Below are 24,662 nucleotides of genomic sequence, written 5' to 3'. Positions count from 1 at the left end.
AACTGGGTGTGTGTTTTGGGTCATTGTCCTGTTGAAAAACAAATGATAGTCCCACTAAGCGCAGACCCAGATGGGATGGTGTGTCGCTGCAGAATGCTGTGGTAGCCATGCTGGTTAAGTGTGCATAGAATTCTAAATAAATCACTGACAGCGTCACCAGCAAAGCACCCCCACACTATCCCTCCTCCATGCTTCACGGTGGGAACCACAAATGCGGATATCATCCGTTCACCTACTCTGCATCTCACAAAGACACGCCGGTTGGAACCAAAAATCTTACATTTGAAATCATCAGACCAAAAGGTCAGATTTCCACTGGTCTAATGTCCATTGCTCGTGTTTCTTGGCCCAAGCAAGTCTCTTCTTATTATTGGTGTCCTTTAGTAGTGGTTTCTTTGCAGCAATTTGACCATGAAGGCCTGATTCACGCAGTGCACTCTGAACAGTTGATGTTGAGCTGTGTCGGTTACTTGAAATATGTGAAGCATCTATTTGGGCTGCAATCTGAGGTGCAGTTAACTCTAATTAACTTATCCTCTGCAGCAGAGGTAACTCTGGGTCTTCCTTTCCTGTGGCGGTCCTCATGAGAGTCAGTTTTATTATAGTGCTTGATGTTTTTTGCGACTGCACATGAAGACATTTTCAAAGTTCTTGAAATGTTCCACATTTACTGACCTTCCTGTCTTAAAGTAATGACGGACTGTCTTTTCTCTTTGCTTATTTGAGCTGTTCTTGCCATAATATGTGACCCGATTCAGGAAACTAGGCGTATGTCGCAAGTCACAACTTCCCAGGAGAGCCGTTTGTCAGAAATGCCTTCTCGAACATGTGAACTTTCATGTGCCTTAATAACAAACTTGTATGCCATCTGTAAATATGAATAAAATTGTTAAATTCAGAGCCTTGTTTGTTAAGCCACAGAAAAAGCAGCAACCTTCCCACTAGCCATGATTGGCTGAGATAATGAGTGGGCTGGCCATGCCGAGAGAGGAGAGAGGATTGGTCTGCCACATAGAAGGCTTCTGTCTATTTGAGCTCGTCAGTCTGTGTTGGTAATCCTGTTGGACGCAGCTTTTTTTAAATGTATTCTGTAGTGGAGCTGCATAAGCGTTGCTTTCCATTTTCTGGAGGATCACGTTTTGAAATCAGTGGAATTAGAGTATGATTGCTAAAGAGATGGAGAAAACACCTCCGGATTACATCTTCAAACTAAGGGAAAAGGTGGTATGGCATTCCTGACAGGGAGACACATCATCATGCATGATGGACGCACACAGGTAAGATAGCTAGCTACATTTTCAGATATTACACATTTCTAATTTTGACAGAATGTGGTTTATTTTCAAGCTAAATTGTACTGTAAGCTCGCTAGCTAACGTTACCTGGCTGGTTTCCTAGTGGACGCTATTATTCACTTCCCAGAGCCGTTTGCTTTTCTAGTTAAAGCCTAATGTTAGCTAGCTAACATTGAACCTGGTTGGTTAGCTCCCAGCACTGTGGTGTTCTTGGCACTTTGTTCATTGTTGTTTAACTAGCTAACGTTAGCTGGCTGGCTCATTAGCTAACGTAACGTGACGTGTGTGCTCTTAAACGTTGTTTACCTAGCTAGCTAGCAATTTGTCTTAAGCTAAAGTGTAGCTGACATTATTTGTTTCCCAGAACCGCTTGCTTTTCTAGTTAAAGCCTAATGTTAGCTAGCTAACATTGACCCTGCTTGGTTAGCTCCCAGCACTGTGGCATTGTTGGCACTGTTCATTGTTGTTTAACTAGCTAATGTTAGCTGGCTGGCTCGTTTACTAACATTACGTGACGTGTGTACAACACCCGTTGAACATGGTCAGTGTCTGCACACCTGTTAATTGAAATGCATTCCAGGTGATTACCTCATGAAGCTGGTTGAGAGAGTGCCAAGAGTGTGCAAAGCTGTCATCAAGGCAAAGGGTGACTACTTTGAAGTATCTCAAACATAAACTAATGAATCTATTTTAACACTTTTTTGGTTACTATATGATTCCATAGTTTTCATGTCTTCACATCATTCTACCATGTAGAAAAGAATAATGAATGAAAAACCCTTGAATAAGTAGGTGTTTCCAAACTTTGGACTGGTACTGTAGATAGCAAGTCTCTGTGACAAGTGACCTTAGTTTCAATTACATTGACAATGTGTTCATTTCATGTGCCGGCCTAGTTGCATGACAACTTTACTAAGAAAATGAACAGGAAATGAATGTTTCAATGTTTAAATTACATTGGAAAAAAAAATCCTAATTTTATGTGTAGGCCGAGATGCATGACATGTTTAATCAGAAAATGAACAGGAAATTAATGTAATATCAGTGGATAATGGACTGAAAGGTGAAAGAAACATCTCTATTTACTATCAGGATTACAACAGAACTGTAACACTGTTGACATCAAAAGGGTCTGTTACTTAGCAACTGGCACCTGGAAATGCAGATTGGAGTGATTATGTACTTCACATCAGTGTGCTCAGATGAGAGGTCGGCTGCAGCTCTACACACATCCTCCAACATATTTACTCTGTAACAAGCTCATTACAAAGCTGTAATTCCAGGATAGCTGAGACAAGATTTCAATACACTTACACAGGTGTGTCAAACTCATTTTTGATCCCGGAGGACCGCACAGAAAATGTGTTATATTTCCTCGCCATCAAAATTTGTAAAAATAAAAAAAATTGTCCTCTATCCATCATTTTTGGAATGTTCGATGATCATGGACTGTCTAGCTTTCATTTCGGTGATTACTAGCGAGCTGGATACAGTCATAAAAACTGTATGAATGTAGGTCCATTATAAGTATATTAAAGCTCCTCCCCCCGCCACACACATTTTGCCATGGGGTCATTCCTAGGTATTACAACACCATTACAGCTAGAAACACAAGCATTTCGCTGCACCTGTGATAACATCTGCAAATTCTACACATTTTGACATGCGGCAGAGATAAAAAATGTTTTGCTGTTTTACAGGTAATTTCCTGCAATTCTGCACATTTTGTAATGACTTATGCATGTTAATATGATATCTGAGTGAGAATGACTAACAAAATAACCTAGGCACGTGCCCTGCATGCCCGGTTGGTATTCGGTCATGAATTACTACAAGTTCAGATAGCTGGCTAGACTAACTACCAATCTAAAAATTGCTAGTTTACATGGCTTTTAATTGACTGACTGTCTGTGACTGACATAACAGAAAAACTGCTGATTCACCTGGTGTATTCTACTATTCTTATTCTCAATAGTAAGTTGAGACCCCGACTGAGTTCCTAAAAAAATATTAGAATTGTCACGCCCCGATCTGTTTCACCTGTCTCGTTATTGACTCCACCCCCCCAGGTGTCGTTTGTTTTGCCCAGTGTATTGATCCCTGTGTTTCCTGTCTCTCTGGGCCAGTTCGTTTCCCCTTGCTCCTGCTTTCTATTTCTCTTTCCTAGTCCTCCCGGTTTTGACCCTTGCTTGTTTTCTGGACTCTGTGCCCACCTGCCTGACCACTCTGCCTGCCTCCGACCATGATCCTGCCCGCCGACCTGAACCTCTGCCCGCCCCCGAGCCTGCCCGCTGACCTGTACCCCTGCCCGCCCCCGAGCCTGCCCGCTGACCTGTACCTCTGCCCACCCCCGACCCTGCCCGCCCCCGACCCTGCCCGCCGACCTGAACCTCTGCCCGCCCCCGACCCTGCCCGCCGACCTGAACCTCTGCCCGCCCCGAGCCTGCCCGCTGACCTGTACCCCTGCCCGCCCCGAGCCTGCCCGCTGACCTGTACCTCTGCCCACCCCCGACCCTGCCCACCCCGACCCTGCCCGCCGACCTGAACCTCTGCCCGCCCCGACCCTGCCCGCCGACCTGAACCTCTGCCCGCCCCGAGCCTGCCCGCTGACCTGTACCCCTGCCCGCCCCGAGCCTGCCCGCCGACCTGTACCCCTGCCCGCCCCGACCTGTACCCCTGCCCGCCCCGACCCTGCCCGCCCGCCCCTGAAACTCTGCCCGCCCCTGACCGCCGACCTGTACCCTGCCCGCCCCTGAACCTCTGCCGGACCCTGAACCTCTGCCCGCCCCGGACCCTGAACCTCTGCCCGCCCCGGACCCTGAACCTCTGCCCGCCCCGGACCCTGAACCTCTGCCGGACCCTGAACCTCTGCCCGCCCCTGACCCGTCTTCTGCTTGTCCCTGTTGGAACATTAAATATTGTTACTTCGACAGCCTGCATCTGGGTCTTACTTTGATATCTGATAAAAAATTGTGTTGGGGGCTCCTAGCAGCCAAGGGCCCTAAGCAACCCCTTATGTTACTTATGCCTGGAATCGGCGCTGGTTGTGTGGGATATCAATGTGAGTGAACAGAATTAGTAGTAATATGGCCTAGTTAGGTCTAGCAATCCCCATCTTTAATTCATAACCAGCTGACACTCTGACACTCTCCTCGCATGCACACACTATGGCCCATTCACACTGACTACATTTATCTGGTTATAGCATGGAGGGTAACTCACAAATGCCCAATACAGCTCACAACAAATGATGAATTGAAAAAAGGACAAATGATGGTATGTCAAAAAGTCATATTGAGAGAACTAAGCATAAAACATTGTGTCACTGTAGCCTTTGCAGAGTCTACTGACACTTTTATAGACAACAATAAACAGTCTAGGCATCTATAAAATGTCTAATAGTGTATGTTGGGAGACGGCAGGTTGTGGGTCTATGGAGGATTGTTTTTTTTACAAAGCTACGCTCTGGACAGAGAGGAGGATGCCCAGGGAGAATGTGAGGAAACCACAGTTCAGAATCACACTGAAACACAACATAGTTGCCAAACTGTAATGCACAGAAATACAGGAAGGAAACCTCCAAGAAACAAGCTGTAACTCAGGAACCTTTACAGCACTAGCTCACCCACGCATGATCGTCCTCTGGTTACTATAGCAACGCAGAAACATAATACACACGGACGCACATGCATGTACGTGTCGTGCGCACACACATAGCATACATATGTGCACGCACACACAACATTATCTAATCCATCTGAACTTTAACATAAGAGGGAGGGAGGCCCGTTTGAAATGGCGGATATCCTATAAATAGCAGATTGCTTCAGTTAAACATTATTAGATAGTTGGAGACTGTTGGGAAAAGTCCTAGTTACAGTGGCTCTGCTGGTTGACTGTGTGTGTGTGTGTGTGTGTGTGTGTACTGTGCATTTATTGTGCTTACATTTCCAATTACTTGAGGAAAGCACAATCAAAGAAGGACTGGTGATTGTCTATGCCCCTCAGAGGCCGATTTTGCAATACCACAAGTACAATAATCATTTTAAATTTTTCAGCTGGGATGACCGTTACAGCTGTGTGTATTTTTGTGCAAAGTTATGAAAGATGAAGCATTTCCCTCCAAGGAAATCTGACAGCAAATAAAACCAGTCCAACATCAAGAACAAAAGAGGGTCATGGGACCATATCCCCCCTCATCTCTCCGCAACCCTGGAGTCAGAGAGATAGTTATCTACTGACGACATGGTTATTCTGCAGACAGAGAAGCACACAACAGATCAGTGGAATCAACTCCGATATGAAATGAGTCTGTAAGGTGAAATAACCACAATAGTGAGGGGGTTTTGCCATGCTTTTGGCTGTGTGGTAGACAAGCCTTCAGAAGAGGGTGTAGCCAAACATGACTGCCCTCTAGTTTGGTTTGTCCTTTCCTCTTTCCCATTAACACATTCACCAAAGAGACCTGCATCTAAAAAAGGAGAGAGAAAGGAGCAACTTGTTATTCTGGTCATGTTTCTGGGTGGAGTTTTGGTTTGCCAAATTGTAGATGTTTTCTCATGGTCAAGTGTGGACCATGTGCCCAACTCCACACACAATCTTCCCGCTCCACACAGTAAAACCATGATCCCAGACATGCACACTGGGAATGCCTTTGGTCTTAATTACAGCTACTATCATTCACAACACAACTTGTTAAGGCACTGAATCGCTTTACTCCTAAGTGAGTGGTTTCATGAAAAAAATACAGTAGATCTACAGTCTACAACCTCCCAGCTGCGCTGCCAATCTTACTTCTCCTCAAAAATAAACTCAGAACCTGAACTTCATTCATCCACCCCCCCCTCCTCTCTGTAGTTGCCATGACACCCACAGCAGGCATAATAACATCCCCCAGCAGGTCTTCCATTCCATTTCACACCATCATGTCAACACTTCATGTTTCCTCCCGAGTTCATTTAAGGTCAGTAAATCAATACGGTGCCAGTGCCTGTCCTATTCGAAACAGAGGAAAGCTCACAGTGTTGCTTTCTCAGTCTCTGTGTGTCTCTGTCCCTGTCTGTGTGTTTGAGTGGTGGCGCTGGGGATAGAGACAGACAGCTAATTGTGTGAACAGAAACAATGGTGTGAAGAGGAGAGATCTTCCTCAAGTCTTTCATGTGCCTCGACACCCAGCAGTACCATTCAGACACCTCAGCAGTCAACTAGTGCTCGGAGGACATTGTTAAGTAGCGGTGACCTTCAACAGCTCTAGATTCATATGAATCAATTTATCTTAGGCAATACATGTATATCAGTCTCCATGTGTGTCCTTACCGTTGCTGGCTGTGTTGACATAGTAGTGCCGCCCTTGTGGTGACATGTAGCACTTCCAGTGTTGAGGGAGAGGCTCTCCGAGGTCCTCAACAGGCAGTGAGGTCATAGACGCCGTTTTCTGTCAAAACAGATCAATTAAAGACATATAAGATGAATAAATTGAACATAAGGGCTTTGAGCATTCACATGAGAGTGCTTACCTTGTGTCTTTTGTTTCTAGCTCATTTCACAATTAGCAACCGTTACTGGATAGACTGCGGTATATTGCAATACAAAAACAAAACAAAACAAACAACTAGAGCCAGTCTGCTATTGGCCAGGCATGATAGAATTGATTGAACGTACCTGCGCACACAAACACACTATGCTGACTAACACAGGTGAGTGTGTAGCAAACTCTGGCCAGCTGCTATTGATTAACAACATGAAAACAACATTGTTAAGTACAAGGCCAAGGCCATTGTAACACATTATTGGGGGTGGTTGGGAAAACCCGGATGAAATTCCATAACAATTACTCTGTGTTATTGGAGCGGGTGCCAACTCTTCAAGCGTCTATAAGAGATTTGTTTTAGTGGGTGTAAGTAATAGTAATCCATAGACTGGAGTGATTCGGGACAGTTCTAAGTGCAGGTTAAGATCTTAGAACTATTGCATGACTGCATGTCTACAGCGGGACAAAGGGAGAGCTAGGCTTAAGACATCTTATTAGTTCATGAGAACCTTGGATTACTTTTAGGTGAGGGGAAATTTCACGGTACACTCAAAAAGATGCTGGGATAAAAACAACCCAATTTGGGTTATTTGGTAACCCAGCGCTGGGTAAATATTTGAAAGAACACACGCTGGGTTATTTTGACTCAGCCAGTTGGGTTGTGTGACTAACCCAACATGTTGGGTTATTTTGATTACCCAAACATGGGTTAATTTAACCATCAGTTGGGTTTTTAATTCACTTTCATGCTGGGTAGACCCAGCAGCTGGGTCTCCTTTAATGTAATCCACAGGTTAAAATGTCATTCCTGTTCATTATGTTAAGTTGTACACTACACATTTCAATCATCTTGAAATTTTTTACACATTACGTATTTTAGTATAACATTAATATTTACGGTATTTGATTCGGAGGAGCAGTCGAGTTTGATAAGGACCACGTTCCTGTACAAAGTAGAGGTCGACCGATTAATCGGAATGGCCGATTAATTAGGGTTTTTCATAACAATCGGAAATCGGTATTTTTGGGGCCGATTTGATATTTTTTTTACACCTTTATTTAATCTTTATTTAACTAGGCAAGTCAGTTAAGAACACATTCTTATTTTCAATTACGGCCTAGGAACAGTGGGTTAACTGCCTCGTTCGGGGGCAGAAAGACAGATTTTCACCTTGTCAGCTCGGGGGAGCCAATCTTGCAACCTTACAGTTAACTAGTCCAACGCAATAACGACCTGCCTCTCTCTCTCGTTGCACTCCACAAGGAGACTGCCTGTTACGCAAATGCTAGCTAGCATTAAACTTATCTTATAAAAAACAATCAATCATAAATCACTAGTTAACTACACATAGTTGATGATATTACTAGATATTATTATCTAGCGTGTCCTGTGTTGTATGCTCAGTAAGATTATATGCAAGTATCTAAGTATCTGACTGAGCGGTGGTAGGCAGAAGCAGGCGCGTAAACATTCATTCAAACAGCACTTTCGTGAGTTTTGCCAGCAGCTCTTCGTTGTGCACAAGCATTGCGCTGTTTATGACTTCAAACCTATCAACTCCCGAGAGTAACCGAAGTGAAATGGCTGGCTAGTTACCACGCGCTAATAGCGTTTCAAACTTCACTCGCTCTGAGCCTTGCTCTGCATGGGTAACGCTGCTTCGATGTGGTGGCTGTTGTCGTTGTGTTCCTGGTTCGAGCCCAGGGAGGAGCGAGGAGAGGGACGGAAGCTATACTGTTACACTGGCAATACTAAAGTGCCTATAAGAACATCCCATAGTCAAAGGTTAATGAAATACAAATGGTATAGAGGGAAATAGTCCTATAATAACTAAAACTTCTTACCTGGGAATATTGAAGACTCATGTTAAAAGGAACCACCAGCTTTCATATGTTCTCATGTTCTGAGCAAGGAACTGAAACGTTAGCTTTCTTACATAGCACATATTGCACTTATACGTTCTCCAACACTTAGTTTTTGCATTATTTAAACCAAATTGAACATGTTTCATTATCTACTTGAGGCTAAATTGATTTTATTGATGTATTAAGTTAAAATAAGTGTTAATTCAGTATTGTTGTAATTGTCATTATTACAAATACATTTTTTACATTTTTATTGAAAGATCGGCCGATTAATCGTTATTGGCTTTTTTGGTCCTCCAATAATCGGTATCGGTGTTGTGTTGAAAAATCATAATCCGTCGACCTCTAGTACAAAGGACCAAAGACAGCCTTTTAGCAAAGTGACTTAACATTTTACCTTGTTAAATCATTTGTACACATTTTAAATGGCTTTTACAGAATGATGTTTTTTTACAAGGAAAAAGTACTTTTATTTATGGTTGTTTATTGTTTTTAACATATACTTTTAAACTAATTTAAATGTAATAACACTGCTTTATGTTTTTATGCCTTTTTTATGTGTACAAAATTATGTGCAAAAATACATGAGCTGTTTTAAAAGGAAATGCAACAATAAAACTTTTCCAAAAGAAAAAACAATATTTACATATTGTAACAAAGTGGTAACTATCCAGACACAAACATGTCAGTGTTGAACCATAACATGTGATAACAGAACAGAATAACTGGAATGACATTTACTCTCACGGGCCACTCTGGATCATTACACTGGATCATTACTCCTAGCTAGCTGCTAGCTAACTAGCTGCAAATGAGTGGCTACTGTTAGCTAACGCCTCTGTCCCGAAGCAAGCACCAGCTAGCCTCGAGCGAGGCCCATATACCAACTAATTCTAGGGCTACAATGACCTCCTTCGCCAATTGGCCTGGACCCTTTATTGTCGACACGGAGCTCTGCCGATCCATCACAACTGGACTGCCGATGTGATCGCCCGATGTGGTCTCAACAGGCTAGTAGCCCCGGCCCGTTAGCTTTTTCTGAATGCTGTGTGCCCTGCTCGCCCAGTATAGTAGTGAATACCGTACAGCACCCTGACTCACCTATTGCTACTCTTTTGACCCTATGATCACTCGGCTACACAGCTGATGCTGTTTCAATAACACGGTACCTCATTTTGTTTACCTGTCAGCCCCAGCCTCTAACTCAGGTCCTGTATGTATCTAACTGACCCGCTCTGTCCTTTCTTCACCATTTACCCACTGTTGTCTTAGCTCTCCTAATCAACACCTGTGATTGATTTATGCCTCTCTCTAATGTCAATGTCTTGTCTACTGCTGTCTTGGCTAGTTTTTATTGCTTTATATCACTGTAGAGCCCTCAGTCCTGCACAAATTGCCTTAGATAGCTCTTTCGTTACACCCCACACACATACGGAGACCTCACCTATGTTAATTGATAACTCCAGAGACAGAACCTCTCTCATCACGCAACGTATAGGTTTACCACCACTGTACTCACATCCTATCATACCCTTGTCTGTACATTATGCCTTGAATCCATTCTACCACACCCAGAAATTTGCTCCTTTTATTCTCTGTCCCCAACGCACTAGACAACCAGTTCTTATAGCCTTTAGCCGTACCCTTATCCTACTCCTCCTCTGGTGATGCCGAGGTTAACCCAGGCCCTGTAGCCCCCAGCTCCACTCCTATTCCCCAGGCGCTATCATTTGTTGACTCCTGTAACTGTAAAAGCATTGGTATCATGCATGTTAGCATCAAAAGCCTCCTCCCTAAGTTAGTTTAACTTTTGCACACTCCACTAACCCTGAGGTCCTAGCAGTGTCTGAATCCTGGCTTAGGAAGGCCACCAAAAATTCTGAAATTTCTATCCTCAAATATAAAATTTTCTGACAAAATAGAACTGCCAAAGGGGGTGGAGTGGCAATCTACTGCAGAGACAGCCTGCAGAGTTCAGGTCTTGTGCCCAAAGAGTTCGATCTTTTACTTTTAAAAATCCACCTTTCCAGAAATAAAAGTGTCTCATTAAAAAAGTGTCTCTGGGCTTATTGACGGTATGTTTGGTTTATTCCATGTGTAACTCTGTGTTGTTGTATGTGTCGAATTGCCGCGCTTTATGGCCAGGTTGCAATTGCAAATGAGAACTTGTTCTCAACTAGCTTACCTGGTTAAATAAAGGTGAAATAAAATAAAATTTAAAAAAGTGGCCAGAAAAAAGCCATTGTTTAAAGAAGAAAATGAGCAAATATGTTTGGTGTTTGCCAAAAGGCATGTGGGAGACTCCCCAAACATATGGAATAAGGTACTCTGGTCAGATGAGACTACAAATTGAGCTTTTTGGCCATCAAGGAAAACACTATCTTTGGCGCAAACCCAACACCTCATCACCCCAAGACACCATCCCCACAGTGAAGCATGGTGGCAGCATCATGCTGTGGGGATGTTTTTCCATCGCCATGGACTGGGAGACTGATCAGAATTTAAGGAATGATGGATGGTGCTAAATACAGGGAAATCCGTTTCAGTCTTCCAGAGATTTGAGACTGGAACGGAGGTTCACCTTCCAGCAGGACAATTACCCTAAGCATACTGCTAAAGCAACACTTGAGAGGTTTAAGGGGAAACATTTAACATGTTGTCACGTTCTGACCGTTATTTCCTGTGTTTTGTATTTAGTTAGTATGGTCAGGGCGTGAGTTGGGTGGGCAGTCTATGTTTGTTTTTCTAGGTTTTGGGTATTTCTATGTTTCGGCCTAGTATGGTTCTCAATCAGAGGCAGGTGTCATTAGTTGTCTCTGATTGAGAATCATACTTAGGTAGCCTGGGTTTCACTGTGTGTTTGTGGGTGATTGTTCCTGTCTCTGTGTTTGCACCAGATAGGACTGTTTTAGGTTCTCACGTTTGTTGTTTTTGTTAGTTATCTCATGTGTAGTTTCTTCATAAATTAAAGAACATGAATAACCACCATGCTGCATTTCGGTCCGCCTCTCTTTCACCAGAAAACCCTTACACATGTCTTGAAATGGCCTAGTCAAAGCCCAGACCTCAATCCAATTGAGAATCTGTGGTATGACTTAAAGATTGCAGTACACCAGTGGAACCCATCCAACTTGAAGGAGCTGGAGAAGTTTTGCCCTGAAAAATGGGCAAACATCCCAGTGGCTAGATGTGCCAAGCTTATAGAGGCTTACCCCCAAGAGACTTGCAGCTGTAATTGCTGCAAAAGTTGTTTCTACAAAGTATTGACTTTGAGGGGGTGAATAGTTCTATTTTGTCTTATTTCTTGTTTGTTTCACAATAACAAATATTTGCCAAAGTGGTTGGTATGTTGTGTAAATCAAATGATACAACCCCCCTCAAAAATCAAGGTAACAAAATAGGAAAAATGCAAGGGGGGGGGTGAATACTTTCGCACGCCACTGTATGCGAGCACACTCGTTTGGGTCGCCTAGCCGACTTCAGCTTGCCGCCAGCTGAACTGAGGCACGCTTACGACTTTACATTAAAAGGGCATGATCGTAATTTTCACAGTATTATTCCAGCCTCATAGTGTGGAAATATATACAGTGACTTCGGAAAGTATTCACAACCCTTGACTGTTTCCACATTTTGTTGTGTTACAGCCTAAATTCAAAATTGATTAAATACCATTGTTTTTTTTGGTCACTGGCCTACACACAATACCCCATTATTGTTATGGCATGCCTAAATAAGTTCAAGAGTAAAAATGTACTTAACAAGTCACATAAGTTGCATGGACTCACTCTGTGTGCAATAATAGTGTTTAACATGATTTTTTAATGACTACCTCATCTCTGTACCCTACACAGACAGATAATTGTAAGGTCCCTCAGTCGAGCAGTGAATTTCAAACACAGATTCCACCACAATGACCAGGGAGGTTTTCCAGTGCCTCACAAATAAAGGCACCGATTGGTAGATGGGTAAAGAAAGTAGACATTAAATATAATTTTCAGCATGATGAAGTTATTAATTACATTTTGGATGGTGTATCAATACATCCAGTTACTACAATTCTATTGCCGGAGAAGAAGGAAACCACTAAGTGATTTCACAATGAGGCAATGTCACAATGCTGACTTTAAAATAGTAACAGCGTTTAATAGCTGTGATAGGAGAAAACTGAGGATGTATCAACAACATTGTAGTTAACTCCGCAATACTAACCTAAATGACCGAGTGAAAGGAAGGAAGCCTGTACAGAGTTTTTTTAAATATTACAAAACATACAAAGCAATTAATTTTTTTGCCCTGAATACAAAGTGTTACGTTTGGGGCAAATCCAATACAACACATTACTGAGTACCACTCCATATTTTAAAGCAAAGTGGTGGCTGAATCATGTTATGGGTATGCTAGTAATTGTTTAGGACTGGGGAGTTTTTCAGGATAAAAAATACAACGTATTGTAGCTAAGCACAGGCAGTTCAAGCACTGAGTCACAGTTGACTTAAATCTACTTGAGAATCTATGACAGGACCTGAAAATGGTTTTCTAGCAATAATCAACAAAACAATGACAGAACTTTAAGAATTTTTTAAATAATAAAAACTATTTTTTAACAAAATGGGCAAATGGTGCTCAATCCAGGTGTGGAAAGCTCTTAAAGACTTACCCAGAAAGACTCACAGCTGAAATCCCTGCCAAAGGTGCTTCTACAAAGTATTGACTCAGGGGTGCGAATACATACTAGAGGTCGACAGATTATGATTTTTCAACGCCGATACCAATTATTGGGGGACCAAAAAAGCCGATACCGATTAATTGGCCATTTTTTTTATTAATGACAATTACAACAATACCTAATTAACACTTATTTTAACATAATATAAAACATCAATAAAATTAATTTAGCCTCAAATAAATAATGAAACATGTTCAATTTGGTTTAAATAATGCAAAAACAAAATGTTGGAGAAGTAATATGTGCCATGTAAAAAAGCTAACGTTTAAGTTCCTTGCTCAGAACATGAGAACATATGAAAGTTGGTGGTTCCTTTTAACATGAGACTTCAATATTCCAAGGTAAGAGGTTTTAGGTTGTAGTTAATATAGTATTTATAGGACTATTTCTCTCTATCCCATTTGTATTTCATATACCTTCGACTATTGGATGTTCTTATAGGCACTATAGTATTGCCAGTGTAACAGTATAGCTTCCGTCCCCCTCCTTGACCCTACCCGGGCTCGAACCAGGAACAACATAGACAACAGCCACACTCGAAGCATCGTTACCCATCGCTCCACAAACGCCGCGGCACTTCCAGCGCAAGGGGAATAACTACTCCAAATCTAAACGCGAGTGACGTTTGAAACAGTATTAGCGCACACCCAGCTAACTAGCTAGCCATTTCACATTGGTTACACCAGCCATTAGGCTGATAGGCTTGAAGTCATAAACAGTGCGGTGCTTGCGAAGAGCTGCTGGCAAAACGCCCGAAAGTGCTGTTTGAATGAATGATTACAGGCCTGCTGCTGCTCAGTCAGACTGCTCTATCAAATCAGACTTATATATAAAACATATTAACACACAGAAATACGAGCCTTTGGTCATTAATATGATCGAATCCGGAAACTATCATTTCAAAAACAAAACGTTTATTGTTTCAGTGAAATACGGAACCATCTAACGGGTGGCATCGGAAATCGGTATTTTTTGGCGCCTCTAATACATACAGTACCAGTCAGTAGTTTGGACACACCTACTCATTCCAGGGTTTCTTTAATTTTACTCTAATTTTACTATTTTCTACACCGTAGAAGAATAATGAAGATCTCAAAACTATAAAATAACATATATGGAATCATGTAGTAAGCAAAGAAAAATGTTTTTAAACATTTTATATTTGAGATTCTTCAAAGTAGCCACCCTTCGCCTTGATGACCGCTTTGCACAATCTTGGCATTCTCTCACCAAGCTTTATGAGGTGGTCACCTGGAATGCATTTCAGTTAACAGGTGTGCCTTGATAAAAGTTCATTTGTGGAATTTCTTTCCTTCTTAATGCGTTTGAGCCAATCAGTTGTGTTGTGACAAGGTAGATACAGAAGATAGCCGTATTTGGTAAAAGACCAAGTCCATATTATGGCACGAACAGCTCAAATAAGCAAAGAGAAACGACAGTCCATCATTACTTTAAGACATGTAGGTTAGTTAATTTCGAACATTTCAAGAACTTTGAAAGTTTCTTCAAGTGCTGTCGCAAAAACCAAGCACTATGAAGAAACTGGTTCTCATAAGGACCGCCACAGGAACGTAAGACCCAGAGTTACCTCTGCTGATGAGTTCAAATTTGAGATTTTTGGTTCCAACCGCCGTGTCTTCGTGAGATGCAGAGTAGGTGAATGGATGATCTCCGCATGTGTGTTTTCCACCGTGAGGCATGGAGGAGGTGGTGTTGGTGGTGTTTTGCTGGTGACACAGTCTGTGATTTAAAACAAATTCAAGGCACACTTAACCAGCATGGCTAACACAGCGACACGCCATTCCATCTGGTTTGCGCTTAGTGGGACCCATATTAGTTTTTCAACAGGACATTGACCCAACATACCGCCAGGCTGTGTAAGGGCTATTTGACCAAGAAGGAGAGTGATGGCCTGCTGCATCAGATGACCTGCCCTCCACAATCACCCGACCTCAACCCAATTGGGTTGTTTGGGATGAGTTGGACCGCAGAGTGAAGGAAAAGCAGTCAAAAAGTGCTCAGCGTGTGGGAACTCTTTCAAGACTGTTGGAAAAGCATTCCAAGTGAAGCTGGTTGAGAGAATGCCAAGAGTGTGCAAAACTGACATCAAGGCAAAGGGTGGCTACTTTGAATAATCTCAAATATATATATAATATATAAGATAACCCGGTGATATATATACACATATACACACTTTTTTGGTTACTACATGATTCCATGTGTGATGTCATGGTTTTGATGTCTTTACTATTATTATACAAATGTAGAAAATTGTAAAAATATAGAAAAATCCTTGAATGAATACTTTCTTAAAAGCACTGTTTAAAAACATAGGAAACTCACATTTTTGACTGTTCTGTGCCTTTAAAGTGAAAAAGACTCAGTGAAACTCTCAACGTGGAATTGCCCTGAAGTATTCCAACATCATATAAGCTCATTCACAGACGTCCCACTACGGTTATTCTTAATGACCTTTAAATACATCTAATCCCTTTCTTCAGCTAATCATCAAGATCATGCTTAGCTTAGTCTGGTTTGTTGGTTGGTGATGGGCTGGAGCAAAAGCCTCCACACCCCTCCTGACCACTAAACTACAGTCTAGTAACAAGCAATGCAAGCAGCTTGAGTCATACATATTTGACTAGTCATAATTCCACCAACTTGGAATGCTGGAAAGGTGCTATGGAACATATTTTCAGCGCTAACATGCATGCATGCATCATCATCATTACAAATCAGACACAACCTGTACACAATTGTTTCTGATTTAATAGTGAACTAGTCATTTTTATCTTTGAAAGGAATACGAGTCAGCATTCTAGAATGCTAAAATGATCCGGGAGGAACAGGGTCTGACATGAATGAATCATCAATATTATACACAAAGTGTCTCTGAGAATCCAACATCAAGTAACACAGACACATCCCCACATTCCCCTCAATAATGCTGGGAATAAGAACCCCCCCCCCCCCCCCCCAGCTGCTTAGTCTTCAACAATGACATCACCAACTTGCAGGAGTCATTTCTATAATTCAAGGCAGAAACTGGCCCTAGAGACAGAGTGTTCCTTTTCTGTCCCTCTCAGAATTAACCCATTCCATTCAACACTTTCCAGGAAAAGAGAAGAAGAGAAGAAGATGAGAGAAGAGGTTTGCTGCTGGTCCCACACGGATGGAGAGTATGAAGCAACGTCAACCCTGGGTGACTTATGACTCCCATGTAATTACACAGAACATGACAGCATTGCACTTCCTTTGATGGTCACTGTGTTATATATGTCCACATCCGCCCTTCGGAAATGTATTTACTTAACTAACCTTGGATAGTCATTTATTAAGAAATGGAGGCGTAATAATATTTTGAAACAGAAAAAGACAAAACAATTAGATGGATGTATGAGTGTTAGTGAGCATGCTGTCCTGATGGGGGTAGTGGTCAGAATGTCATAAAAGAGCAACCAAGATGCATGAACAAAGGAGGAGTAAACCAAAAGCACCATTTTCAGTGTCTAGTGTTTCTAAACCCAAACAACAAGGGTCCAATCACCATTTCATGCGAGGAGAAAAACAAATAAAAGAGAGGTACTGTAAGGCATCATAGTGAGTGAAAGTGACCATCACCGAAAGCTAATTTCCTGTAGAAACCCGAGACACCAACTGATTTTCTGTTCACTTCCTCTTAGTCTGCCTTCTTGTCTGCTTCCATACGTCTGAAACACACAGTCTACTGACATGGTGAAACCCCACATTAGCTGGGGAATGTGTAACACAATGTTGGGTCACGTCTTGGTCTTATCAGTAAGGTGACACAAGGGTTTTTCTCCTGCTCTGCAGATAACACTGAGGAAGACAGATGGGAGTGGGCTGTACTCAGTCAGGACACAGATTTCAAGAAAAAAGGACATCATTGGTTCAACCCATTGACGTGGTCTGTTTTCTAGACGGCAATATCTCATTGGCTGTCTTTGAACACAGTCACTGAGTGAATTTGTCTTCGAACTGTCAGTCAGTAAATCACCGTTCAAAGAGTATATGGGCTCTGTGAACTGGGCTCAACCTTTTAATAATGACGAATGTGTTGGACCTCAATGTAAAATCTCTAACCCCGCTTCACAACATTGGGAGAGGTCGCATCTTGAATGAACTTTCATATGAGCCATGCATTGATATCAATGGGGAGTTAGAATTTAGGCCACAATTAGGCACACGGGGATGCAGTGAGTGAGGGAATGAGCACCTATGTGTGCTGGGAACTAGGAACTTTGACAGCACATGAAGCCAGCTTGTCCCGGCATATGCAACATTAAATAATGCACCATGCCAGATGGTTAACCTCGACAACCCCAGACTGCCTGTGGCTCTGCATTCACAGGATGCCAGAACAGCCCCTGGCTAAGAACATATGGTTTCAGCTATGGTTGTCTGGAGAGCAACAACAACAATCATGGTCGTCACTGTGAATGGCTGGCTGTCGGTGTTCTGTAGAACCACAACAATCATGGTCGTCACTGTGAATGGCTGGCTGTCGGTGTTCTGTAGAACCACAACAATCATGGTCGTCACTGTGAATGGCTGGCTGTCGGTGTTCTGTAGAACCACAACAACCATGGCCTCCATCATGTTTCGAATACAGTATCTATTCCATTCTAATTCTCTTTTGACACGGCGCTTATTCCATAAACCTAGTAAAGTCCCCCAAGTCATAAAGAGAGTTACCGTAAGGTCAAGCTGAGGATCACTTCAACCCAAGCCAATGCCATTGATTCATTTTTGCTGAAATAACCAAATCAAGCCACCCGACCTTAGTTAACGATGACTAGTCCCAGTAGGGCTACGAGTACAAACAAACATGCTTATTATAAGAGCAGAGTGGTCCATGGTATGTATGGCATGACAGACACATCCCTGTGATGGTTTTACAGCCACGTTTCCCACACCCAAAAACACAAACAGCATCTCTTACTATGGAAAAACTAAATAGCTCATAGCTTTCCATTTCAGTGCCACTGGCTCCCCGCCTGGAAAACCAGGAATCATTTGTCAAATTCCCGTCGGAAAAATGGCTGTAAATACCCTGGGCCTGTGGAGGAGGTCAGTGAGAGTATGAAGAGGCATTAAACTATGCCGTTACCCTTTCACCTGAGTTGTAATAGGCTAGCTAAGACCCCAGGAAGAGAGAGAAAGTGCTATGTTGAGAACAAACATTAAAAGGATTGTTCACTCCACAGTCAAAGTTTTAAGTTTGCTGAAAGCGGTTGAGCTTCCAACAGGGAATATGAGCTCTTGGATCCATCCAATTCAATTATACATTTAGGATGGACACAGAGACATTTGATATAAAGCTCTTAAAGTTCTGTATAAATAAATATCTCGACTGGACCTCTGCGTAAAATAAATCACTATTTGTTAACCATGTTTTTGTTAAAGTAATGTCAAGAAGAGAGGAAACTGGGTTATGGAAGTACAGAAGTACTAAGGCTAATTCCCCCAGCCTCACCAGAAATTGTGTAAACATTAGATTGGGTTTCAGACCACCCAATAGCAATTATTTTTTATATCATGTCAATGTCTTCAAGACAAATGAATATAATTTAAAGATGTAAAACGTCTGGCTTGATCAATTGAAAAGATTCTAATATTGAAGTTGAAAAAAAAAAAAAAAAAGTATTCAAAAATGAAATTGCAGCAAGTCATTTAAATCCCATTTAGAACAAGACCAACAAGAGTGGGCTTCTGTCTTAGAATTAGATTAATGAGTTTCTCTTCAACTTCCATCGGGGTTTTGACATCAGTTTATTCGTGTTTGACAACATAAGTAGGTGATTCACAGAGCAGATACTGAACGGTCAGCAGGTTTGTGAAATGGAGGTCGCCCACTCATGGTCTGAGAGGAGAAATGTGCAGCCTCTGTATTAGTGGCCTTCCAGAGTTTCAACAGAGGATTACCAGTCAGGTCCTTGTCCAAAGCTTAGCTGCCCTTACTCATGCCTGAATTACTCATAGACTCCTGACATGCGGTGGTGTGAGCTCAGTGTGTGTGTGTGTGTGTGTGTCACAGGAGGTTGGTGGCACCTTAACTGGGGAGGACGGGCTCATGGTAATGGCTGGAGCGGAATGATATCAAATATGTCAAACACATGGTTTCCTGGTGTTTGATGCCATTCCACTCTGACCGTTCCAGCCATTACCATGACCCCGTCCTCCCCTCAGCAGCCTCCACTGTGTGTGTGTGTCTGTGTTGTTCAGCCTGTCCTCCAGTGACCTCTAGTCAAACATCTGGATGTAGGAAGATGGGGGTATGAGGGTCAGGGTCTGTATGTGAAACCAGCGGTTCAGTTCTAGTTGAGCCAGGGATGGCAGTGTCCTGTACACGACCAGGTATAACACAACACGCCAGAACAGAGGTGGAACAGTATCATGAACCAAGGACAACAGGCCATTACAGAGAACATAAAGTTCCCAGTACACCAGGGCCAACCAACTGTAACAGTTCTTTCAACTGTGGTTTAAATAAGTATATGTTGTTCACTATACAGAAACATTGAGGTCGCAAACAATGCTGGTGATGATTCTTCTTCCACTGTGATCTCTGTATCCCACCCTCCCTCTCACTCTCTTCCACTGTGATCTCTGTATCCCACCCTCCCTCTCACTCTCTTCCACTGTGATCTCTGTATCCCTCCCTCCCTCTCACTCTCTTCCACTGTGATCTCTGTATCCCTCCCTCCCTCTCACTCTCTTCCACTGTGATCTCTGTATCCCACCCTCCCTCTCACTCTCTTCCACTGTGATCTCTCTATCCCACCCTCCCTCTCACTCTCTTCCACTGATCTCTGTATCCCTCCCTCCCTCTCTTCCACTGTGATCTCTGTATCCCACCCTCCCTCTCACTCTCTTCCACTGTGATCTCTCTATCCCTCCCTCCCTCTCACTCTCTTCCACTGTGATCTCTGTATCCCTCCCTCCCTCTCACTCTCTTCCACTGTGATCTCTGTATCCCACCCTCCCTCTCACTCTCTTCCACTGTGATCTCTGTATCCCACCCTCCCTCTCACTCTCTTCCACTGTGATCTCTGTATCCCTCCCTCCCTCTCACTCTCTTCCACTGTGATCTCTCTATCCCACCCTCCCTCTCACTCTCTTCCACTGGGATCTCTCTATCCCTCCCTCCCTCTCACTCTCTTCCACTGGGATCTCTCTATCCCTCCCTCCCTCTCACTCTCTTCTCTATCCCACCCTATCCTGTCCAGTCAGCAGATGCCGTGTCAGAGGAACAGAGGTGTGACTGATGTGGAAGTGTCTGTTTCCTATTATTCACTCATAAATACCTTTACTGTACTCTTATCAGCACCATCATATTTATATACCCGGAGTCACTTGCCTTCATTAGGTCACCACCAATAATTACAATGATGAAGGACTGGTGAATGTTGATGTGTACTTTCAGACCATGCAAAAGCTATACTAAAAGCCCATACGAAATATGGATGCTGTCGGGGGACATTTCCCCCTCAAATGTAGATAAAAGGCTCTGGTACACACACACACATGGTTATGACTCAGCAAATATGAGCTCTTCACAATCTATCGTCATCCGTTTAACAATGGCTCCCAATGGAGAGTGGAGCAGCCAGCTAACGGCTGTTGCCCAAGACTTCTGAGGCTGCGAAGGAGAAGAGGAGAGAGTTCTCAACCCTGTGAGATCACTCAGCCAGTGGCTGGCGGCTAGGGGGCCCTGGCCTCTCTCTCGGGGTGTGAGGAATACAGTCAGAGAGAAACATCTCACACACACACAGTCATTACTACCGTAAGACTCTGTCTAGCAGATGCAAGTGTACAGCGGAAAGACTAACAGTGAAATGAGAGGGAGGGGAGACGGAGAGCGAGAGCTCTGCTTTGGGCTGTAGAGTATGGGGGCAGTAGCAGACGTCTTTATTTGGAAGAGGTTGTTTTGGTTTAGGGCTATTGTGAGAGCCTGAAGCCACATTCCCAGATGCGCACACACACAGAAACTAGACACACATTCAGTCACAATGAGAGAGAAACACAGGCTGAGACATAAGGAAACAGACAATAGCAGACAGTGTGTGGTGAGTGCTAGGGTGCTCCCTACGTGCAACAAAGCCTGTTTTGTGCTTCCTCTGCCCATACCAGTTTATGTGGATTGCACAAGACCTGTACCATGCCTTGTAAGTCTCTCTATCCCCTCCTCAAGGCTCCTTCTCTAGCCTTACAAATTTAACTGATAACATTGTAGAAGTGACGTGAGACAATAGAGTTAGCGCAGCATGTGGAATGACTCTACTGACTGCTAAGGTCATGCTGTACAGTGGAAGATCATATCTTGTATTCACTAATTTGACAAAGCAAACAAAGAAATACACACTTAATCGTTCTACTTGAATAGTATCCCAGGTAGGAGATAGAAAACTGCAAACCTATAGAGATATCAAACATAGAACCTCAGTAAGTCATTTCCTTTATAAAACAAGGAAAACCCTCATCTGCAGCTACCGTGTACAGCGGACTAAACAAACAGTCTGGTTGCTATTCAAAGAAGTCAGAGTAACTACGGTATGATACTGGATAAATACAGATTATATACACTTTAGTGGAAAGTGTTTGCCACAGGTATGACGTCAGCACTGGGAGTGGTGGTTAGAGAGTTGGAGAGTTTTCCCATGTTCCAGGCAGGGAAACACCTGGCAGTGTGGTGTGTATGGGGGCAGTAGGTCTCAGCAGCTCCCTGACCCTCACATTCCTCTACAGGGGAATTATGCCAGCCTAAATGACCATCTACCTACCCCCTGTGTGCGGAGCCCAGAGTCCTAACACTACACTGGACCAGTTACAACCACAGATACAGATTCATAACACAGCTGACTAACCCACTGAGGGAAGGCTTTAAAGGCAGTAATGAGAGAGGGTTTTATTTAACTAGGCAAGTCAGTTAAGAACAAATTCTTATTTACAATGACGGCCTAGGAACAGTGGATTAACTGCCTTGTTCAGAACAACAGATTGTTTTTCCCCTCTTAGGCCCATCTGCAGAGTCAGGGTTACACATCCATCCACTACCCACATTAATATTTCAGGAGTAACGGGGGCGTCCTGATTACTTATGGGAGTGGTGCCCCAGTAACGCTGACCCTGCCCAGCTGTCATCTAGACTAGAACTGTGGTCTCCATGCCCACACAGCACAGAATATAGCAGGCCTCATTGCCTCACCATGCCAGCTCCCGCAGTCATGCCAGTGCTGATAATCACACTAGACTGTCTTTGGGTTGGAGATTAGAGCGAGAGTGTTTGTGAGAGTGGGCCACTAAGGAGAGATGAATGCAGGATGCCATTCCATAGCAACTATTGGAATAATCATATAACGATAACATAGCATGGACACCACAAAATCCCAGTAAGTTACACTATAATCTATAGTCTAATCTGTTTTGATTGGAACAGAGGCTAGCTAAAATACATAAGTATAGGAAATTAGCAAAAAAAAAAAAATCTGGTAATAGTTGTTCATTGCCAACTCACCAACATGGTATACGGCTGTATATGTAGCTAACTATTATACACCAAAATGTTAATTTTTCATTCACTCATTCTTCGAACCAATCAAATTCTTTGTTCCCCGGAGAGCCATTTCCATTGGGTGAAATCTGTCATCAATGGTGTGTCTAATTGGTCCATTCATCTAGATTCCACAGCTTTCATTTCCTTTGTCCTTTTTTCCCTCATCTCTTCCTCATCAAGCTCCACCTCAATTAGTTTGGCACTAATCAGCAATCACTTGACTTGATGACTCAATGGCATGATCCATGATTCACCGTGCCCTGTTCCACTTCTGTTCATCAGTTAGGTTGTCATGGCCAGCAGAGTCATACCGGTACAGTTGAAAGTCAGAAGTTTACATAAACTTAGGTTGGAGCCATTAAAACTTGTTTTTCAACCACTCCAAAAATATCTTGTTAACAAACTATAGTTTTGGCAAGTCGGTTAGGACATCTACTTTCTGCATGACACAAGTCATTTTTCCAACAATTGTTTACAGACATATTATTTCACTTATAATTCATTGTATCACAATTCCAGTGGGTCAGAAGTTTACATACACTAAGTTGACTGTGCCTTTAAACAGCTTGGAAAATTCCAGAAAAGGATGTCATGGCTTTAGAAGCTTCTGATTAACTAATTAACATCATTAACATCTAATTAACTGTATATAAAACCATATAGACAACGGGTAGACTCATACTGATATAGAAAAATACCAATTTCAGCACTTTACTGATAGGGGTGGAACCCCTCTTTAACCACCCTGTCCTAAACATCTCATAACATCATAAATGACATTACCTCTTTCTCTTGGTCAATCAGTGAGCTTGGAAAATACACAAAAGAAGTACAGGAAACAGCTCCTCAAATCAAACGCAGCTGTCATCCCTCACCCAGGGATCACTGCTATAGTAACAGGAAATGTATAGCTTATTATAACCATCCCCTGAAACTACTTCTCATCTGAAAGTAGCCGGCAGGGCCCAATTATATGACACATTCTCCAGATTCCATGACAATAACACAAAGATAAAGTCTACAAGTTAAAGTTATTAAAAAAATAAAGTTATGAACATCTCATCATAAAAATATGAACTGAATGCCTTCTGTGTTGTATTTGTTTGTTCAAATGAAGGCAGCATCTATCCATACAAGGAGGTTCCTGGGGACTGTGTGGATCTGAGGGTCTGTCAAGGCGAGCACAGGCCTGATGACAGGTTCTCTGTTGAATGATTCATCGAAAGTTTGAAGAAGAAAAAAAGAAAGAAGAATAGACTGTTTGGAGAACAAAGCCTCGTCTGCTGAAGATGACAATGGAGCGTGTCTCAGACAGAGATCAAAGCGCCGCACTGTAAACTACGCCAGCAGTGAACACACACATTCCCCTGATTCCGGCATTGAAAACACCCTGGTCTGAATTGATGATATATATGGCTGTTTCTAGGTGTGTTTCCCTCTTGTTTGAATTCAAATGTAGAACAAATGGAGGGGATCAAAAGGACGTTCCTGAAAATGCCTGGCTAGTTTGATTGGTTGACCAGAATAAGGAAGTTCATAGCGGGGTTTTTTCCATTAAGATCTATAGGCAAGAGCCAAGTCAGCATTAGTAGCAATCATTTGGTAACTCATTCGGAAGAACTTCCTGTTTCTACGTCAGTGTTTCAAGTTAAATGTTGATGGTGCAAC

At 42.7% G+C, this 24,662-nt stretch overlaps 1 protein-coding gene across 3 annotated transcripts in view; it reads right to left on the bottom strand.

The window, feature by feature from the left end:
* Positions 1–24,662, bottom strand: part of LOC115144144 (growth arrest-specific protein 7-like) — a 46,529-nt gene that overhangs the window by 20,149 nt on the left and 1,718 nt on the right. For 2 of the 3 annotated variants that reach the window (XM_029684926.2, XM_029684924.2), the window contains exon 2: positions 6,612–6,729. In XM_029684926.2, the coding sequence (XP_029540786.1) occupies positions 6,612–6,729 (118 nt within the window). Of the gene's footprint in view, positions 1–6,611; positions 6,730–8,422; positions 8,511–24,662 lie in introns of those variants that run through there. The other variant, XM_065002473.1, reaches the window with a different exon arrangement.

Source organism: Oncorhynchus nerka, linkage group LG16 (assembly GCF_034236695.1).
Source record: "Oncorhynchus nerka isolate Pitt River linkage group LG16, Oner_Uvic_2.0, whole genome shotgun sequence".
Lineage (NCBI taxonomy): Eukaryota > Metazoa > Chordata > Actinopteri > Salmoniformes > Salmonidae > Oncorhynchus > Oncorhynchus nerka.
Note: the sequence above shows the minus strand (reverse complement) of the source record. Positions and strands in the feature narration are given on the sequence as shown.